This window comes from Dreissena polymorpha, chromosome 2, assembly GCF_020536995.1.
Source record: "Dreissena polymorpha isolate Duluth1 chromosome 2, UMN_Dpol_1.0, whole genome shotgun sequence".
Classification (NCBI taxonomy): Eukaryota; Metazoa; Mollusca; class Bivalvia; order Myida; family Dreissenidae; genus Dreissena; species Dreissena polymorpha.
Window position 1 is genome coordinate 106,883,888 of NC_068356.1, and position 22,793 is coordinate 106,906,680.

A 22,793-nucleotide genomic window follows, 5' to 3' on the forward strand; every position below is an offset into this window, starting at 1 on the left:
TAAAAGGCAATTTTGGGTGGGCGTGGCCTATGTGATCGGGGCACCCCAGGGTTTGTAATGGGGCCATGCATAGTTGAGATTAACTGTAAATGCAGACTTTTGAAAATACTGAAATCTGGTCGAATAATGATGATATAACAGTTTTTACTATAGTTTATTAAGGACAAAAATTATGCAAAATACTGAAATCAGTATTAATACTGAAAACTTTCACCCATGGACTATTGTCATAAGAGAGGTTCAGTATCAATTTGAAGTGAATCGCTGTAGAAATGAAGAAATTGTAGTAAATGGTGATTTTGGGTGGGCATGGCCTATGTGGGCCTGGCCTATGTGGGCGGGGCGCCCCAGGGTTGGTAATGGGGCCATGCATAGCTGAGATTGACCATATTGTCATAAGGGAGGTTCAGTATCAATTTGAAGTGAATCGGTGTAGAAATGAAGAAATTATAGTAAAAGGCATATTTGGGTGGGCGTGGCCAATGTAGGTGTGGTCTATGTGGGTGGGGTGCCCTAGGGTTGGTAATGAGGCCATGTATAGCTGAGATTGACTGTATTGTCATAAGAGAGGTTCAGTATCAATTTGAAGTGAATCGGTGTAGAAATGAAGAAATTATAGTAAAAGGCAATTTTGGGTGGGCGTTGCCTATGTGGCCGGGGCGCCCCAGGGTTGGAAATGGGGCCATGCATAGTTGAGATGGACCGTATTGTCATAAGAGAGGCTCAGTATCAATTTGAAGTAAATCGGTGCAGAAATGAAGAAGTTAATGTAAAATAACATTAAAAAATGAGTGAAATTCTCTGACCCAGCCCCGCCCCCCATAACTTTTGACCCAGGGGTCAGATCAAAATTCCGTCACTGTCACCGTCGCACATATGCTCATAGCTACCATGTATGTAAGTTTCAAGATTCTAGTGCAAATAGTGTAGGAGGAGCAGGTGGCCAGGACGGACATCACCACAATATCCCCACTTTTTCTCCGAAAAACATGGGGATAACAGCGAGTGAATGACTGATGTTCAAATAATCTTCAATGCAAGTTCAAACAATATTAAACGTCTGTCATTTTACCACTGGTACGATTATTTATGACATAGGCAATACTAAAATAAAATAAAACAACAGGCCAGGTCGCGAAAACGGTTGTCGGCTCTTTCGGCCCCGGTTTTTTCAGGCTTATTAGGCCCCAATTTCAAGCTCATTCGGCCCAAGTAACAGGCTTTTTCGGCCCCATTTTTAATTTGGCTAAATCATTGAAAATATGTTGGTCAATAATCTTTAAAACTATGGAATATTGTTTATTACAGTATTATATTATCTTTATTGAAGATTATTCCATTTGAAAAAATAAAATAAAATTCTCTTGTCTTTTGCTTCAGGTATGTCGTCGTACAAGATACAAGAATCTTTATTTAACGTCGGTTGTGAATAACAATAAACATTAGCTCATGAGCTATTTCCCGACAAAACAATTGTATATATATAACAAGTGTATATTGAGCTGAAAGAAAGAAAGATTAAGCATATTATATCCTTCATTCCTATAGGTTCGTGAATTCCTGTTAGTTCGTGAATTTTTTTATGACGTAATTTTTAAGCCGTCCGTGCACTGCACGCGTCCGAATTCAATACAGTTTCAAGCCGAATATATTTCTTTGTCAATAAAATCCGAAAAATGAGGACAAACAGGGCTTTTTTTCCTTCTTTGGGACCCGCCGAAAAACGGCCCTTTCCCCTCGGATTTTTTTTCCCCTCAGCAGGTAAATTTTCCCCCAGCCTTCATTTTTTTCCCCTACAAAAAAAAAATTATATTTTTTTTAAACTTTAAATACATAAATTAACCTGATCCAGATTAGAAAATATAACATATTGCATAATTAAATTATGTTGCATTGAATATGTTTTAAAAACGGCAAAATATGTTCAATTGATTATTTAAGACTTTCCTTATTTTCCCCAAAAATCCGGCGTTTCGCGTGATTTTTTTCCCCAAATCCAGCATTTCGCGCAATTTTTTTCCCCTCAAAAAAGGCCAGGCCCTTTCCCCAAAATCAGATAAAACCCCCTGACAAAGAATGTAAGGAGTTGTACTGTCACCATAATAATTGCACACACAATGAACAAAAAAATATAATCCTTTGAAAAAAGCACATTTTAAGTAAAATATTTCCAATATGTACGTTTTCGAATAATTCGGGTTCCTGTGTTCACATTTGTCAAGGTCAGTTTACTGTACATTATCGACTCGGTTCGGCGTTGTCATATTTTAGAGGTGCGTTAAGGGGTTTATCGTGTACACACGGAAATCAATTAAAATCTTATTAACGCCACGCGGATTTGTTAACGTTGTAGGCCAATACTGAGAGATACCATGGTAGGTTTAGATCATACGACCCCGATATTTTGAAGCAGTAGAGGTGGTAAAGACGAAAAAACTATCTGTACATCGAGTGGCGCTACAATAGTCCATCCCAGGGTTTTCCCCAGGCCATTTAAGCGCCCCTTGCCGGGGCGCTTGAATTTCGAAATCAGAGTCCCCGGGGCGCTTGAAATTTTCCGACCTGTGTGTTTTATCAGTAACTGCAATTACCCATTTTGGCGATTATTCAAAGTTTGCGAACGCCTGTCGTCTCAATCATCGATTTATTGCTAGGTTACGTAATTAAGGTATTGTCAGGGGGCCTATTAACCGGCTCAATCTAGCTGACAGTCGTTACGGAGCTTCCAGTTTAAATACACAGATGCGCTTCAATAGGCGTCTGTTTTATTGCCCAATCAAGCAACCAAACATCCAACAGCTTGTGTATTATAACATCCAAAATTTAGATAAGCCCGTGTCATCTGTCGAAACAATGATATTGTTAGTCACTAAGCACAACGAAGTAGCTTACACACTTAAATCCCAGAGATGATCTCGGGAACGAGACTTGATTGAAAACAATGAAAATAACGATATTCATTTGCATAAGATGAGCTAAAATAGAAATGAAAACCAAAGAAACCTACACAGACGACACAAACGATAATTGATTTTGACCTTTTAAATACAAAAAAATAGTTACAAAAAAAAACACTTTCACTTTCCCGTGTTCAGAAAATGGCTTGTACATGTACATCTTGCGTGAACTCTAAATTTACATTCAGTTGTTGATTGGTCACTGTCATAGAACGAACAAAAAACTATGCGCACACATCACGTCAGGTGTTTTAAGAAAGTTCAGTGGGGATACCCCTGCCACAATCAATATCCATATGCACTTAAATATGTTTTCAATTTATGTTGCTTAATATTTACTTGATACTGCTTATATTTTGCAAACGTTCATCATCTATGTTATCATTTCTGTTATAAGATTGTAATGCAGGTCTGCAGCCAACAAGACGGATGCTGTATGAAGACACCCGATGCTTATTATTTAATTTCCCGTGTTGATAATATGTTAGTTTATTGAAATATTATTAGTGATGTCCGGTTAAACACCGTAAATAATATGTGTTTCTGTTATTATAATTATTATTTATGTCCATCGCTTCAATAAAGTTTGACAGTCACATAATCGTTTATTTATTAACCCATTTGGAACCAAGACGCTATCTAGATGTTTCACATCCACAATCTCACGTTTGCACTCGCACCTTTGTGCACCCGTTTATACTTCTAATTGGCATGTTATTGACATGTTGTTGTTACATCAATAAACGACCAATAACAGGGGTCAGGAAGCGAGAAAACTCCTAATATCTCAACTGTAAAAACAAATGCAACGTGTCAAGTTGCGAGTCAATAACTGAACTTGCTATTATACATATTTTGTTCTTTCATCTTTGTTGCACACATCACCGACACACACCGAACATAGTGAACGCAAATAGAAGTCAAACAAAAGACTTCCAAGAAGTTAGCATAATGTAAAAAAACCAGTTTAAACACATTTACTCAGATAACACAACTTTTCTTTATATGTCCGATAATAGGGGGCACAGCATGCAAAGTTAAGTATCAGTGTGACAGAAACGTGAGCTTGGTGCTAAATCAGTCATTAATAGAACGTTCCCGATCGTTGCAGCAGCTTGACTTTGTATCTTTATTATCAAAGGGAAGCAACTGCTATAACGACAGTTTTCTAACTTAGTTGTTGTTAGCCTATCTTCGTCGTCTACCTGAACAAGAGCTTGGAAAGGATGATATGACAGTTTTAATATCGGGAAAATAATGAGTGTTAAATAATTAAGATGCTCTTAATTTGGATACAACTTTAAAACAATGTAAACATTTATCCTAACCAATCACTTCATATCTGTATTGCTTAGATTTATAACGCACCACAGAACGTCAATTGACACGTTTAATAAAAAAAAAATCAACGTCGCGAGGGGATACCCCTCCCGCACCCACCCCTCCATCGGCCCCGGGGCGTCTGAAAAATTTCCTGTGAAAGGCACTGCATCCCCTATCAAACCTTAAGAGATAGGATTAGTGGACGTGTAGATCCTAACAAGTTCCTAAAGGAGACCATTTTTACAAATGACAAAGAGTTAGGGCTTGTCAGAAGTAACAAGCAGTTCGGGCTGGCAAGCAGGCAGTTGAAGAGTATCTCCGGGCAAAAACAGAGGCGCCAACCCCTATCACGTGCAGATGCCAACAGAAGATTTCGGCGAATACAAAACCAAAACCTTGCGGGAAATTGATAACAAGTGAAGCATACAGCGAAGAGGTGGAGATGTACGACGCCAAGAAAAATGCCAATGCCGTAATATCTCAAAGCCAGATGATATGTAAAAGCCGTCAACAAGTGGCATACAAAAATTGCACGCCAACATTGTTAGTGAAGACTCTGATACCGAATCGGACACGGACGAGTCCGAAAAATGTTGCGTATGTGGACAATTTAGTCCAACAAAACTGGACACGAGACTGCACATAAAAATTGTTAATTGGGGGCAGTGCAACGAGTGTGGGCATTGGGTCCACCTTTCCTTCTGCCATACAAAATCGGTGCTGAGAAGAGGAGACAGTTTCCCTTGCCCACACTGTTGTTAAAATTAAAAGTTGTTTTGCACCGTTTATAAGTTATGCATTCCGATTCGTTAATAAATTGTTAAATCATTCAATCGCTGATCATTAATGATTCATTACATTCGCTTGAATATACCATTTGAATGCGTTCAATGTTCACAGGCCTCGACACTAACGGTGGTCCGGGGACCTGAGGCCCCCAGATTTTGGCGAGGACCACCAGTTCTTTCAAGCTGGGTGGTCCTCCGGGAATCCTAAATTTATAGAACCACTTTGTCTTGATTGACCATTTGAATTTTTAAAAGTGCCTCCAATTTTGAAAGAGCAGCCTATAAAAAAAATCGGTAAAATCTTATCCGAAAATGTACTGCGAATCGAAAGCACGCGACTGAGCATTAGCGGCCAGAGTCTGTCAGTTGTAAATATTGATTTTCGACGATGTAAGCGACCTACAGTGCAGAGAGTATATTGAAATCACTGAAGCGTGTAAGTGTTACAAACGGTGTTTTTACTGTTATTGTCAAGTTGTATGGAGGTTATTATCGGATTATCGGATTATTAATGGCTCCTTTATGATATTGAGCCCAAAAAAAGTAACACTGGGACAAACTGTCACGACGATCCGTAATTATAATAATTATTAGGGCCGCTATTTCTTTAATCAAAACCATAGGCGATCGGGCTGGCAAAAGCATTTAATTTCTCCACAAAAACACATGCCGGTATACACTTTTTTTCTACAGGTATTTGTGAGCATTTCTGTTTAATAGTTCCATTATTATAATGACCTTGGAAGGATATAATTTGATTAAGATACCAACAATTTCTGAAATAAAAAGTATATCGTTCACTTGGTGTAGTATATTTCGGATATGTTAAAATTCGGACATTTAAAGATAGTGACATGTATGTGTTTGTTTGTTGTTGATAGTTTGTAAAAAAAAAATGCTTTATGTTATTTCAGGCAACTAGAATAGATGGTGGTAATTATCTGGGCCTTTCTGTCAGGAAATAGGCGTGAAAAACTAATTTAATTGATCCTGGAAATCTTCCACCACTAACAGAAAACGTTTTAACAACAGAAGCTGATGTATGACATGTCCAAATGACCATATATAACTGTTTAACAAATAAAGTGAGATGATTTATTTTCTGATATTTTATATTTCTTTTTCCCTTTCAAATGATGTAAATTGGTGTGATTCTATGTGTAAATAATTAATTTTGAAACATTTAGGCAGCATACTGTTTAATACATTAAAGTTAACATTGTTATATTATTTTGGTTATCTGTGTTGTTAATCAAGTTGAAAAAATGGTATTTATATACAAATAAAGCTTATTAAGACTTATGAAGGTATGACTTATGAAGGTACTTATTGTTTTTTATGTAATAATATACTTTTTAAAGTGATAATAGCCTTCAGTGCCTCCCCCAGGAATTTTTTCAGGCGCCCCGGGGCCGAGCGGGGGTGGGTTCGGTAGGGGTGTCCCCTCCCGACGTTGATTTTTTTAAAATCTAACGTGTCAATTCACGTTCTGTGGTGCGTTATAATTCAAAGAAAAACAGCGTCAAAAGACGTCATTTGGTGCGCTATGACTCTTCAAAAAAATCCCCCAGTCATTTAAAAATATTTTTTTTTATATTGTTTAATTGTTTTAAGATAGTAAAATCCCGACTCGAACGATTCCCCAATACATCCGTTTCAACCCGACTCCATTACTGTATACTTACTTTTTTCAAGTTTCTATTTATTACCCGATAATCCCGTTTACTCCGTTTTTATCAATCTCTTTCTGGTTAATATTTACGATAAAAGCTTTCAGTTGTTTCTTTAACACAAACCTTGCCATTTTTTAAGTGACTATTTATAGATTTGATGAAATATTGCCTCTGAATATGCGTCAATCCCCTGACCTGTTGTGCGCTTGTTAAAACGCTCAATACACGCCATTTGTATGCAATAGACGCGACGTTGTACATGCTGCATAATTTTTGCGCTCTTTTTAATTGAGAAAAAGATTCGACACAAAATAAATTTGCACTGCTAATTTGAAGCAAAAATATTTAACGTTGCAGTAATATTTACATTCGGAAGTGTGTTTCGGATGAAAAAAAAAGCGTTAACATCGCCTTACGGGAATGGGTTTCGGATTACAAATTTAATTATTTCCATTTGAGATTTCAACAAATATTAACCGTTGCGTTATAAATTCAACGATAATTTGTTTAAACACTTTACGAATCGAATAAATGTTTTGACGGAATTATTCATGAAATTCACGTTGTCCACGAGGATCACGGCCGGTTGCCATCATCAGTCTTATAACTATCGATTATCGGACGAAACATTTACAAGTGTGCGTAATTAACGAAGATTTGTTAATGCGCATAACGTGTCGAATAAATGTCAGAAAAACGAGGTGAATCAGTTCTATAAATGGACATGTTGAAATGTACATGTACTGGAATTAAATAAATTGTTATCACATAATTGTAACCGGGAGTCATTTGCACAACTTACTCGCTATAATAATTAATTGTTTACCACTTTCAATTAATTTCTCGTATTAATTATGAGTCATAGGTAACACTTGTTTACAGTAAAAAGGTGTGATGATGCTGCCCGAAACCGTCTTTAATGTTCTGTACTGTCAGGGGTTTTTTTTACTAAGAAAGTGACGCCGATATTCGGCGTCTTCCCCTTCCAGAATTTTTCCCCTAAAAATACCATTTCCCCTCCAAAAATATAATTTTTTTCACCAAAATATAATATTTTACCCTCAAGGAAATGTTTTTTTTTCTTTTGGGAAGTCGACACTTATCCAATTTGTACCATGTACAACGATCTCGCTCTCTCTCTCTCTCTCTTCCGACGAACACTCAAATCTGGGAATCCCAGTGATTCTATATATAGCTCTTAAATTACGTCATGGAAACCGGGCAACTAATCGTATTAATCATGTGACTATTTTACTGGATTCCGGTCTTGCGCGAGAAGGGTGTTTCGTCAATTAATTACAGGAAACCAGTCGAGTTTTCATCCGGGTTATGTGAAAGCCAAGATAAAAACGTTAAAACAGAAAAAAAGTCTCACAATTGGTGTTCATACACGAACAAAATAAAACGTTCGGACTCGGAAAAAATTAATTGCGTTGACGCATTTTTTAAGAATGAATCATCAAAAACCGTTGAAACCCAGCAGGATTCGGAGGTACATGTAATCAACATCGATGTATACTGTCGGATTATTGTGAAAGTAAAAGTAGACAATCGGCAGCTGCCGCACCTTTCCCTGCCAATACTGTAGCAGATCTAGATCGTAAACCCATTCATCATGAGATTGAAATCATAATATTGACATCGTTCCCCGGCCCCAGTTGAAAACATTTCCCATTATTAGATCTACACCTGCAACTTTTTTAGGACTTTGACTTTAATATCATACTTGTTCATGTGTTTAAGAACAAAAAGGTCAGAGACATGCCTCTTTTTCTAAAAAAAACCTGAAGTCTGTAGGTGAGTTATAGACATTGAAATGAACAGTTTTTATTTTTTCCCCCAAATATGTCTCTTTCGCGCTCGATTTTCCCCTTTAATCCAGCGTCCAGCGTCTTCCCCTTTTTCTAAAAAAAACCCCTGACTGTACTAATTACTGGTTTTATATTACTCAAATGGTACAACTTCTTGCTAATCAAGCTGCGATAAACTCTTACCGGTACTTCATGCCGGACGTCAATCAAAAATAATGGTCGATAGTTAACCCCGCCCTCATAAGCATTCGCGTAACCGATTGGACGATGAACTTCACAGTTTGGAATGTTACCAGATACATCCTTTTCAGCATTTAAATGACCGTGTAATGTGGCTAGAATAATCGATACGCGCGTCATGCTATTCTCTTATCAGTGGATTATCCATTACCCCATGTGGTGTTTATGGCGATTACTTGTGAAAGTAGGTACCGAGTGCTCTTTTAAAACAGGGAATATTGATACACTGATAGGGAAACCTTGATTTTTTTAGGACAATCTCCACTTTCTTTTACTGAAGAATACACTGATCGGAAAATTTCAAGCGCCCCGGGGACTCTGATTTCGAAATTCAAGCACCCCGGCAAGGGGCGCTTAAATGGCCTGGGGAAGACCCTGTAGGCAATGACATTAATGTAGTAAGGTTTCTTTAAATGATTGTTCTTATTAATAAGGTTGGAATAATCAACAGTTTTCACAGCGCAAAAAAGTTGCAAGTTTTGTTGGGCCAGTGAAACCCCTGAATGCGTGTAATTACCTTTTATTTCTTAAAAGTTTATAATAAGAACTTCCGAAACGCTAAGTTCTGGCGGCGAAGGGCAATGCTGAAGATGATCATGCTGAAGATGATTATGACAAGGATGACGATGCTGATGATATTGATGAAATACATGATATCAAAAGTTTACAAGACAAGGTTATGAGCTCTGCTTTAAATGGCAACAGAATTGAATATAGGAAATAAAAATATGTACTAGTATGCTTCTTGTACTTATTTGCCCTTACGCCGAGAGAAGCTGTGTGTTGAAACAAGAGGGCACCCTAGTTTGGGTGAGGGCCACCAAAAGTTGAAAGTAGGGTTCCCTCCGGGTACCCTGTCAAAAAAGTTAGTGTCAAGGCCTGGTTCATACTTTATACGTTATTTATTAAATCAGTTCATTATGTATCGAGGATAAGGTAATCGCAAGATAGAGAAACGAAAGACTCATCGTTTGCCTCAGCAATTTCCCCTCACAGTAGAGCGCGTGCGTTCGGCCAATCGAATTCACAAACTTATAGGAAAACGTCTAGCAGATATTGACTTCCAGCTGTCAACTTGAAAATGAAAGTTTATTGCTTTTACGCATGTTTGTTGACGAATATTGTTATTGTTTTGTAAAACGTGGATATTTTCCCTTTTAAATTCACATTTTTCTTAATAATGCAGACGTTCATTGTACGCATGCGCGAGTTTGAATGCGTAGGTGATCGAACCAACAGGAAAAGTGTCTATAAGCATTTATAGTACAAGGACATATTTAAAGCATATAAAACACAAAATTAAGTAAAAATGTTCATTTAAAGCATAATATTTTGTAAGTTACACACAAATACGACAAAGGGAAATATACCTAAAAACTATATTGGAGCTGTTTTTGCATAGTTCATAATTAAAACATAATTATGTTAAGACACTTTTTAGTTGTCGAAATGAAGCATTATTATAGACTAGATACAAGAGTCTGAGACAGCTTTGAAAATACAACAAACTATAAATTTATTTCTATTTCATATATTTGGATAAATATAAAGTGATAACAATAAGGAATGCACACATCTTAACGATACAATAGGAGGTTTTTGTGTGACGTCACAAGAGGGGTTTTCCGTTACTAAAAATAGATTGGAAGTCAACTTCTCGATCGTGGCCAATTACATTGTATAAGAGTAAAGGTCGTCGGAAGACTTAATACTTACAATTTCACAAAACAAAACTATGAATACTGGTATTCTTTTTTTAAAGTAAGACTTTTATAAATGATATTTCAAAAATTATAAAACATATATAATTTGAATATTATTATAAGTGGTGTGGAATCGATAGTGTTATTTTTCATCCACGATTGAAATTTAGTGTAAGGGGTGCATTGAATCAGTTATAAAACAAAGCTCTAAAATAGCTCAATACATTTCAATCTTGAAATGTAGTTTTACTTTTCTTTAACATTGAATGAATTTTCGTTTCGTTTACATTGAATGAAAATATTAATAAATTTAAGCATTCCAATTGAAAAAAACACCTTCATATTTTGCAAATTGAACTGTCTTTGCATGTACATGTATATTGAAAACTCTTTTGTAGTGATAATGAGTGATACAAGTCTAGCATTTTATTATACCATAAATCTACACATTTAATTTATTTTACGCAAGTATTTTATATCTGTATAATGACCAAACGCGATTGCTTGTTTTCATGATGATGTTTCGAACACTGCAGTAACGCACGATCTTTAAACATTATAGCATAGTTCACATTTGCAGGTACCCGTTAAATACGTTAATTGTGTAGCAGTAAATTTGTAAAATATTTTAAATGTATAGTGATTAAACACTTTATTGTTATGTTTAAACTGGCTAATATATATACTTAATAGTTCCAAGCTGTTAATCCATTTCGGACAAATGTCTTTTTTAAAATATGTTCAAATATTTTATTAAAGCAACTGTTAAGTTTTTGACTTAATATGCCAAGAGATGACATGGAGGTATCATAAATTGTGTTTAATGACCAGACACATGTTGTTTATGCAGAGACCCCATACAGGGTCATACAAGTATAGGTCCCTGGGTTTATTACACACTGTTTTCTTAGTAATTGTCTGGACAGTATCCGATCATATCAAGATAATCGGTTTGCGATAAACAAAGGGGCAATTAAACACTGGGTTAAAAATGTTGAAACAAAGAGTGTAAAAACTGGTGTGAACAATTAAATAAAAGCATTAACATTTATCAAGAGGATTTAGTTAACCTGTAACAAGGTAAGTTTTTACAAACAAATAGGTTCAATCAGTTTCTATATGTTGATTACATAAATTCAATCAATTTGTTGATTGTTTTCGACATTATTTGTGTTCGATTATTGGATTCAATTTAATCTGAAAGAATTTCAGGTTCTGAGCATTTTTTGTTCTTCAAAAGGGTCGCGAATATGAATGTAATCTTATCACGATGCGGTTCATCACATGCAAACAATAGCAGAATGGCCGCAGTTTTGAAGCCAAAATTGGGTAAATTTGAGCATGCGCAAACGTGACGTCATTATCGGAATCCCCAAAACCTCCTATACAGTTTCGTATTTACTGCACATAAATTGTTCATTTTATTAATACGTTCAATTACATAATCATCATTCATCATCATAATCACCATCATCATAATAATCGTCAGCATCATAATAATCATCAGCATAATAATCGTCAAAAATTTGGGACTGGGCCGAAAATGCTTGGGGCCGAAAGAGCCTGCTACCGCGAAAACTTATGATATTTCTTATTATTGAATCTGAAGGCACGTAACCGTTAGCTAAATTATGAAAATATATAACTTGTATTACCAATTGCCACTGAAATTCTAAAAATTTCATTTGGAAGGTATCTGATAATTATTATAACTCTTTACTACATGGAAAATTTTCAATGTTCCGCTTTGAAAAATGCTACACAACCGTGTCCAATCAAATCGTCACAATTTTAGCGCTTGTTTTGTTTCAAATTAATATTCGATTAATTTGGTTACAAATTACTCATACTAGTTGTAATAAAAAATCAGCTGGTTACCATTGTATCCAATATAAAAAATTAGCAAATGCATTATTTGGAATGGGCATGTGTGTGCTATTTTTTTTATTAACACGATTATATTTGTTGATGTCACGTGAGTACGTCCGTGTCGTCACAAACTACCGTGCGGTTGCGAAGTTACAACGTCATTTAATGTTCTAAGAGAAAAACGTGCGCAGGCAGTAAGTATTATTCCATTTTTTACTGTTAAAACTGGATTTTCTGCAAAAACCAGGGACTTATACAAACAATTAGAAGTTTGTATAGTTCCCTGCAAAAACTGATAAGTTTGTTTTGAAATTATTCTTAATAATGTCAGGTATGTGTATTAGATACACATACCTGATAATGTATATGAAATTAAAGTGTTTGAAAAAAAATTAAATATACTAAATCTACATGTAAAGTTTTTATTGCTCGCGCGCGACTTATGATAAGAGATTAATTGTACAATTTTTTGGCACGATTTGCACATTTGTTGCAGTTAAAGAAGCATGGAAGAAAAGATAATACAATCTACAACAGTTTCACCTACATGTGAAATCGGTACGTCAATCGATAAATTACTGAATAATTATTGTATAGAGGAGCCCTCACAGAAAGCATGGCATGAGGCACAGAATGACATTAAACGCGCAATATGCAACAGTAACAACTTATTTTTTTTATTGCGATTATTTATTTAAATGGGAATAAACACTTTTTCCAAAGCTTGAGAACACAGTTATCATATAAAACACGTAGAATATTCTACACAGATAAAATAAACAAATAACAATTTAAGCTGCATCGGCAGTTAAAAAAAACCTTACAATAATATGCGGTTCTTAATTTATTGCAAGAGGGCTAATTTCCGAACAGATGCATACCATTTTGAATGCCTACTTGTACAGTTCCAGGACCTCCCGGCAGCAGTCGGTGTACATCGCCAGTGCTGGAGGAGTACTTAGCGATGACAAAGAAAGAGGAAGAGAACGCGAAAATCTTGCAAAGTATCACTGACGAACTGGCCGAATACGACCGGTAATTATTAACTTTAAAATCGTTCGAAATAAGCAACATTTTGTAGAATTCAATTTTAATTAATGATCGTTCGATAGTAGTCATTATAACTTAAACATCGTCAAAGATTGTACATTTCAACTAAATAATTTATTTCATTTAATTATAATTATACACAGGATACACGACTATATATAATATATACTTTCTCAGACGTCGCTAATTCAAGATTTTAAAGACTGCGTTTCTCAATAACGCTCTATGTTACGATGAAAAAATGATTTTAAATGGTTTTTTTTTTCGGTACAATAGTGCGGGGTATTTGAAGATAATATCGGCACACTAACTTCATCTTTTTCTAATCGCACCATAATGCGTGTGTATTTTAACAGTAACTGTAGATGTGTTATTTGTCTATATAAATAATGATAGTATATATGTATGTATATATACCGGTACGTTTATATTGTGTCATAATTTGACAGAAACTTGACGTGAAATATAATTTAGGTTGACCGACGCGCTCTATGGCGACTATGACAGTCTCAGCGACCAACACGCTCAATCCAACAACGAACTGATGCAAATACGACGACAACACTCAAATCACAGCAGCGAAACAAAAAGGCTGCATGTCGACAATAGCGCCAAAGAGATCGGCGCCCAAATGGTGTTTGAAGAGGCCAATTTTATGAAAGAACAAATCACCGAGCTGCACGCGCGGATTACAGAATTGAAAGAGCTATGTGAGATTGGTGGTAAGACTGCCAAACTTGATATCGAGAAAATGAAGAAGTTCTCGGATGAACTACAGCATAAAAATGATGCTTTCAAGTTTCAAATTATGTGCTGTAAGAGAGAAGTGAAGGAAAAGTTGTCTAAAGTCAGAAGCATTGGAATAATTGAAAACATAAACAAGAAACTATATCCTAGTGTATCAGACATAAGGTTTAAAAGACTGAACATGTTTACGAAATTCCAAACTGATATATATGAATCTTGTGATGAAGAAGACGATGCTCGTTTTAAACACACAGTGAGGGACGAAGAAATATACTTCGAGAAAGAAAAACATATGTCCAGTGTAAGTGACATGAAACAACAAGATAGCATCCCATCAACTGACGAAATCCGTCGGATACTGGCTAAAATAACAGAACAAAACAAACCATACATCAAATGTAATAATGCTCAAGAAAACGTAGCTATAGCAGATGAAAAGAAAGTGTGCGCGTTGGATAACCAAGAACTCAACAAAAGCAAACTGAAATTTGTAGTATCAAAGGCAACTTTGGAGCAGTCAAACGAAACAGATAAATGTAGAGAAATATCAGTGAAACAACATTCTTCACCCGCCAGCCTGGCCAGTTCTAATTCGAAAACACACCAACGTAAACTTCCGAACAACGATAATAACATGTTTAAAATTGAAGTGAAAACTGATCACAACATGGGTGATAGAGGTAGCTATACACGCTACATAAAAAGAAACAACAGAAAGACAAACGTCATAGGTAACGACAAAGTAGCCACGCGCAATGTAAAGACAACCATCGATAAAAACAAGTGTCCGCCGATCAAATCTACATCTCCAATCAAATCTACTTCAGCTTTGACGAACAACGTGTTTAAAGGCACAAGCAACTGTACAACTCTCCCAAAAATCAATTCACAGTTTACTGGAGAACTGAGAATGACACAAGGTTCAGAAAAGTTCTCCACCGCTCGACAGCAACCTACATGCCTGTCACCTATTGGTTGCAAATTCATAAGCAACAACTTTAAACCAACACCGCCAAAGGAAGAACGCAAAAGAGAATATAGACGACGTGTTCGAACAAAACCAAAATAAACTGTTTTAAGCTGTCAATAATAGTTTATTAATCATAATTGTTTACTTATGACCCGAATAGTAAACAATAAACCCTGTAAAACGTGACATTTCATTTGTTTCCTATATTTTATTTACTTTTGGTATTGCAAATGTAGAAAATTGGTAAGAAGATCGTGGTAATATTAAGAAATAAATCTAATATTCCTCGCATGACACCACACAGCATTAAAAAAGAAACAGGTTTTATTATAACTTTGGCGGAAAAAAAATTACACCTGCAATCTTATATTATAATACCCGTCTCATTTTATGAGCAATAACATTGACTGCAAAACATGTATACTCGGTAGCATTTTCTGAAATACATTTCACCTGTGTGAAAAAATGTTACTGATTCACACATTTTCAAAACTGTAACAATGATTTGCTAAAATTCAATTTTTAACAAATAAGTGTTGTTATTTTTTATTATAACGTTTAAAGTGTTATTTATAAAGCAATTTTACTGTTTTAAATAAAAGTAAGGTTTGAAGCAAATATTAAATAATTGCTTGAAATCTTGTAAATGCAGATTGTTAATCGGAACTCCGACATCGACACTTCGATTTCATCTGAGCAATTTTTATAATCAACAATCTTTTGTAACTAAGTAACTAAATATACATTACAATAATACTAATAATTATTTCTTACACGCGGACTATAAACTCGTTCTGGTATGTTTCATGGTCAATATGTCATGAGAGAGATAACCTGCTGTGAATCGCAGTCTCTTTCACTCTGGATATCTTATGAACCATTTCCGAGTTACGGTAATCGATGCATCGTGATTATCTTCCATCATGGTGATGCAATAGGCAAGGGTTCGAGTTCATGCTTCTGCGTGCTATAGTTGTGCGCCAATCTTTAAGGTTTCTGAATCACAACACGGGCCAAGAACGGTAGTATGCAGCAACTCTTGGCTGAATCAGCGAAAGTTTTACAGTTTGGGTTTTTGTGGCTGACTGGTGGGGAAGTCGGTTAATGACTTATGTGACTATACTCCCTCAATGCGCATTTGTTGTCGACGTTACAGTTGTTTGTTTTTAACCTTTATTATAAATTTTGAATTATTGAATATAATATTGAGTTGATATCATTTACTTTAATAACTTATACGTAATACTAAAAATTTCCCACCAGTGTCGGATTAGCACCGTGATGCCCATATGCAGAAATACTTTCAGGGGCCCACGCACCAGGGCCCTGGTCGGCCTAGTGCCTACAAGAACGTCAATGCCCAGTCGATTTTAGGTGTTTTAACTTTCCTACAAGTGCCAAGGCGGGCAAGACATACATGCGACAATGTTCTTTTATAGATTTAACATATTGGCAAGTATGTGAGCATAATTAAACACGGCGCCTTATGAAGGTATAGGTAGGTATAGCAAAAGATTAGATGATAAATAAAATTGAAGTGAAATAAAAGGACTTGTAATTATTGCATTACTGCAATCAAAAGTATTCAAAATGCATGTTAATCTTTCAACTTATGTGCGTAATATTTGTTCAGAATGCTGATAAAAATTATGTTTAAACTTTGTCTTTATTAACAAAATCAGTACTATATTCAATTTACTTATTTTAAAGAATGCACATTTTTGCTCCAGTTCTTTGTTTGCAACACTTCATTTTGAATATATAAATAATCAGCGCAATTAGCCAAAAACTCTATAATAACACCATTCAACTAGATAATCAGTCGTAATGGAATGCAGGTTTTTAGCTCTGTTTCATGATGACATCAGAAATGTATAATTGCATATCAATTTCTGTTTTCTGGTAAATAAGTAAAACATAGCTTGACCAATAAATAATGCATTTAATGAAAAATAATACACTTAATTGTTCTTTACATGACCAATGAGGTATGACTTGTTCACTTCAAATCGTCCCATAATACTGTATTAGTAATGGGTGATAAGTTAGTTCCTTTTTCCTAGTTCCTTATTCCTTATTCGAATAAGGAATAAGGAACTATTCCTTATTCACGCGTAACATATGGGTTATAGGGTTTAAAAGAACAATAATGCAAACATTTCTGAAGTAAATCAAAACAAAATAACTCGAATACATTTACTTTACGTTTTACGTTACATATTCATGTTTCTTCTTCGCGCTTGCATAAGATTTCTTGTTTAACCCGAACCGATGTTTTCTAATTTGAATACTAACTTCACATCAACAAAACCTAAAGCATATACTATTATTTTACATGTATGTGATAAAAAATCAATCTTGTTCATTTAAACATGTTTGTTTTTATTTATAATCCAGTTCCTTATTCGAGGCTGAATAAGGAAAAGGAACCAGTTCCTTATTCCTTATTCAAGCCGAATAAGTAACTGGCATTTTCTTACATGAACATCAATGAAACTGATCCAAAATTAACCACATATTAATGATTATTATTTATATATTGGTTGTATATGTAAAATTCTAATTGCAATATATTTCTACTAAGTTTTATGTGATGATTATCCAGTTCCTTATTCAGTGTGAATAAGGAATAAGGAACTGGTTCCTTATTCCTTATTCAAATCGGATAAGGAACTGGAATTTTCTTTCTATAAATTATAAATCAAAATGAACCATCGAGACAAATAACTCAACGAAAAATATTGTAAATGTATGTCGGGTGTAACAAATAGTAATTGCAGTACATTTTTACTTTGTTTTATTTAATAATAACATAGTTCCTTATTCGGTTTGAATAAGGAATAAGGAACTGGTTCCTCGTTCCTTATTCAAATCGAATAAGGAACTGGCATTTTCCTACTAAACAAACTATTAAAATGAACCAAAGAGACCAATAAATCAATGAAAATCATTTTCATTGTAGGTCGGGTATAAAAAACATTATTTGCAGTACATCTTTAATAAGTTTCATTTAATGATAACGTTGTTCCTTGTTCGTATTGAAAAATGAATAAAGAACTGGTTGACGCATTCAAATCACTTTGCATCCTTAATCATATCCCCCTGTAACTGTATGGGTATACAAACGGAATGTGATAGCTAAATCATGACTGGTATTCAGCTATCGGAAAGTCTTCTCTAGAAGTTAGGGTCAGAAAAAAAATTCAAGAACTGTATCAGACATATAAATTAAAAACTCTAACATTGAAAATAGCCAATAATAATGAATATATAGCTGTGCTATTCTAGAATGATCCGAATTTCAATATCCGAAATTATGGCCTCTGAATAAGGAATTGGCGTAAAGTTAGTTCCTCATTCGGAAGCCTGTATTTCGGAAATCACTTTCGGATATGTTATATTTAAGATGTAGTGTGGGTTATTTAAGCATGATGATGTTATATGGACGTATTCTGTCACATTTCTTTTTATATTCTATGTCACTATACACGCTGAAAACAAGTATTATGAAAAGGAAATTAGGAAATGGTATTGACTTTCTCAAACATAAATTAAAATGAACCAAATAATATAAAATGTCGATGAAAATCATGGTTTATGTAGGTTCGAAGTTAAAAATATTTATTGCAATATATATCTACCTAGTATTATTTAATAATAACACAGTTCCTTATTCAGTGCGACTAAGGAATAAGGAACTGGTTCCTTATTCCTAATTCAAATCGAATAAGGAACTGGCTTTTTCATATTCAACAAACTATTAAAATGAACCAAAGAGACCAATAAATCAATGAAAATCATTGTAAATTTAGGTCGGTTACACAAAACATTAATGGCAGTACATCACTACTATGTTTCATTTAATGATAACCTTGTTCCTTATTCAGATTGAAAAAGGAATAAGGATCTGGTTCCTTATTCCTTATTCAAATCGAATAAGGAACTGTCATTTTCATACTAAACAAACTATTAAAATCAATCAAAGAGACCAATTAATCAATGACAATCATTGTTAATGTAGGTTGAGTATAAAAAACATAAATTGCAGTACAACTCTACTATGTTTCATTTAATTATAACCTAGTTCCTTATTCGGATTGAAAAATGAATAAGGAACGGGTTCCCTATTCCTTATTCAAATCGAATATTGAACTGGTATTTTGATACTTAACAAACTATTAAAATGAACCAAAGAGACCTGAAAACAATTAGTATGAAGACGATATAAGGATATGGTTCCTTATTCCTTATTCAAATCAAATAAGGAACTGGCATGTTCATACTTAACAAACTATTAAAATGAACCAAAGAGACCAATTAATCAATGACAATCATTGTTAATGTAGGTTGAGTATAAAAAACATTAATTGCAGTACATCTCTACTATGTTTCATTTAATTATAACCTAGTTCCTTATTCGGATTGAAAAAGGAATAAGGAACTGGTTCCTTATTGCTTATTCAAATCGAATAAGGAACTGTCATACTTAACAAATTATCAAAATGAACCAAAGAGTCAGGAAAACAATTTGTATGAAGACGATAATAAGGAAATGTCATTGCCTTACTAAAACAAAAATGCACATTAACCAAAGAACATTAAATGTCAATGAAAATCATGTTATGTGTTGGTTTGTAGTTAAAAATATGAATAACAATATATTTCTACCTAGTTTTATTAAATAATAACACAGTTCATTTTTCAGTGTGAATAAGGAACTGGTTCCTTATGTCATATTCAAATCGAATAAGGAACTGCCATTTTCTTACACACACGCACACCTAGAGTAAGATAAAATGTTCTCCTCTTTTGCTTCATGCACTTCTCCTTTATTTACTGCACCGAATTGCACTCCTACTTTATTAAGTTTTGCACTGCTATTTTTTTCAATCTCGCTCCCTCGACTTAGTAAGACGTGACCACGACAAAGCTCACTCGTTCCCACGAGTTAGTAAGTCGTTCCCTCGACTAAGTATGTCATGAGGACAAGAAAGAAAAAAGAGGTGTGCAATTTAAAAATCAAATAAACAAGGAGGAAGTGAATTTCACATTTATGCTACAGTAGAATTAGGTACTGGCTTTAAAAAAAATGTGTAATTGACTGTGTTAACCCTTTGAATGTTAATTAATATCTCTCGCTCGTGCAGACCAACGATATATTAGGGGACCATCAGATATATTTAGGACAACGTTGCCGACAGTAAGACGTGATTGGCGTCACCATCAAGGCGAGACTGTTCCGTAAGCAGCGACCCGGGTGCCTCTATTAGACTGGAAAGTTTCATTAAAAAATGCGTAAACAATCCGTAATTGAGTGTTTGCATTTAAACAGATGTTCTATCACTGGAAACGCGTGTTCTCGAACTTGGATGCAAACGGTATGTCCGGCAACTTACAACATTGGAGCGCGATAAAAGGTCACGGGAAGCGAAGAAATCGCGCTTTTCTATTTGATTACCAGGCCTACTGGTATTTTCCTAAGCTATAGCAACTGGTTACTTTTGCATTATTTAGTAGCAAAAAACGGGAACTGGGTTATCATTTTAATAAACAAAGTAGAATTGTACGGCAATAAGTAGTTTTTTCATCCAACTTACATATACCATGATTAACATTGACGTTCATTAATGTTGGGTTACTGTATTTATGTTGGATTATGAAAAGGCCAGTCTCTTACTATCGTCTTCATAATACTTATTTATCGCAAATTATAATATACAGTAGAAATGTTAAAGAACATTTCCATAGAACATAATCAAGCTTAAATAACCCACACTACATTTTAAATAGAACATATCTGAAAGTGAGTGTCCGAAATCCTGGCTTCTGAATAAGGAACTAACTTTACGCCAATTCCTTATTCAGAGGCCAAAATTTTAGATATTTAAATTCGGATCATTCTAGAATAGCGCAGCTATATATTTTGTAATTATTGGCTATTTTTAATGTAAGATTTTTTAAATTTATCTCTCTGATACAGTTCTTGAAGTTTTTTCTGACCCTATCTTCTGTAGAAGACTATCCGATAGCTGAATACTAGTAATGTTTTAGCTATCTCATTCCGTTCTTATACATAAACAGTTACAAAGGGATATGATTAAAGATGCAAAGCGATTTCAATGCGTCAACATGAAAGCAATACTGCAACGGAAGCAGCGGTCTGGGTTCCTCAAGTAGATTTTAAAGTTTAATCGAGAAGCCTAAATATTTTATTTTATTATTCAAACGCATGCGCGCATACTAGCTGTAAAAGTGTGTTTTCTTCATAGATTTGTTTAAGTGCGAAAGCGCGTTTTCTCACTCATTTAGACAAACGGTATATCCGGCAACTTTTAACCTCAGAGAACGACTATTGACTGTGGGGTCTACAAAACGGTGATGGCTTCTTTGGAAAACAATCCCTCGCCGATCTTATCGTAACAGTTCCGACTTTATTCGTACCGAATGCTGGTGGAATATTTCGGACAGCGTTCTCGTCATTGCGACGTCACTGACGTCACCATTAAGGCGAGACTGCATCGGAAGCAGTGACTCACAGGCCTCTGGAAAGTTTCACAGAGATTCCTCCGTATTTTGATTTTTAATTAAAAAAACCAAATGCGTATGCCAGCTTTACTTGAATGCTTATATTTAAATATATTTTATATCTCCGAAAACGCGTCTTCTTCATCTTAGATGCCAACGGTACATCCGGCGATCTTCAACATTGCCACCAGATTAAAGGTCGTGATAAACGAAAACATAGCGCTTATCTTGGTGGTAACCAATCCTTTTTGTTCTGAAGATAGTGCACCTGGTTACTTTTTTTCCACAAAAATAACTGGTTATCATGACGCAAAAAAACTATTTAGAAATGTACTACAATACATATTTTTAATACCCAACCTACGTTTAAAATGATTTTCATTGATATAATGGTCTCTTTGGTTCATTTTATGTGTGTGTGCGTGTAAAAAAAAGGCAGTTATTTATTCGATTTGAATAAGGAATAAGGAACCAGTTCCTTATTCCTTTTTCAATCCGAATAAGGAACTAAGTTATCATTAAATGAAACATAGTAGAGATGTACTGCAATTAATTTTGTTTATACTTAACTACATTAACAATGATTGTCATCGATTAATTGGTCTCTTTGATTGATTTTAATAGTTTGTTTAGTATGAAAATGCCAGTTCCTTATTCGATTTGAATAAGGAATAAGGAACCAGTTCCCTAATCATTTTCCTATCCGAATAAGGAACTAGGTTTTGATTAAATAAAACATAGTAGAGATGTACTGCAATTAATGTTTTTGATACCCAACCTAAATTTACAATGATTTTCATTGATTTATTGGTCTCTTTGGTTCATTTTAATAGTTTGTTTAGTATGAAAAAGCCAGTTCCTTATTCGATTTGAATGAGGAATAAGGAACCAGTTCCTTGAAAGTTTCTCAGTGTGCTATCAGTAGTTGATTTATATGGCATGACAAATATTTGTTTCCAATTAAATTATTTTTCTCCAAGGTTTTGCCATTTTATTTGAGTTTTTGAGATTTCGGGAGGGGTTTTAACTTGAAGTGTGTAAAATATTTTGTTCGTTTTGTTTTGCAATTATGTTTTCTACGAATGTTTTTTGAGTACATGGTGTGTTATTTGTTTTGGTTACAGCTTTAATATGTAT

The 22,793-nt window shown here is 34.7% G+C and overlaps 3 protein-coding genes across 3 annotated transcripts in view; 1 reads left to right on the forward strand and 2 right to left on the reverse strand.

Moving 5' to 3' along the window:
* LOC127868408 (maternal embryonic leucine zipper kinase-like) overlaps positions 1-12,289 on the reverse strand; it is a 66,431-nt gene extending 54,142 nt beyond the window's left edge. Inside the window, exon 1 of the mRNA XM_052410176.1 lies at positions 12,151-12,289. The gene's annotated coding sequence lies outside the window, so the exon portion shown is untranslated. The remainder of the gene's footprint in view (positions 1-12,150) is intronic.
* LOC127868399 (ubiquitin conjugation factor E4 A-like) overlaps positions 1-22,793 on the reverse strand; it is a 155,250-nt gene that overhangs the window by 119,938 nt on the left and 12,519 nt on the right. The window lies entirely within an intron of this gene.
* Positions 12,473-15,317, forward strand: LOC127868411 (uncharacterized). The gene is made up of 4 exons (XM_052410178.1): positions 12,473-12,558; positions 12,861-12,922; positions 13,270-13,399; positions 13,889-15,317. The coding sequence occupies exons 2-4, from the start codon at positions 12,871-12,873 to the stop codon at positions 15,228-15,230; spliced, it is 1,524 nt and encodes a 507-aa protein (XP_052266138.1). The 5' UTR covers positions 12,473-12,558; positions 12,861-12,870; the 3' UTR covers positions 15,231-15,317.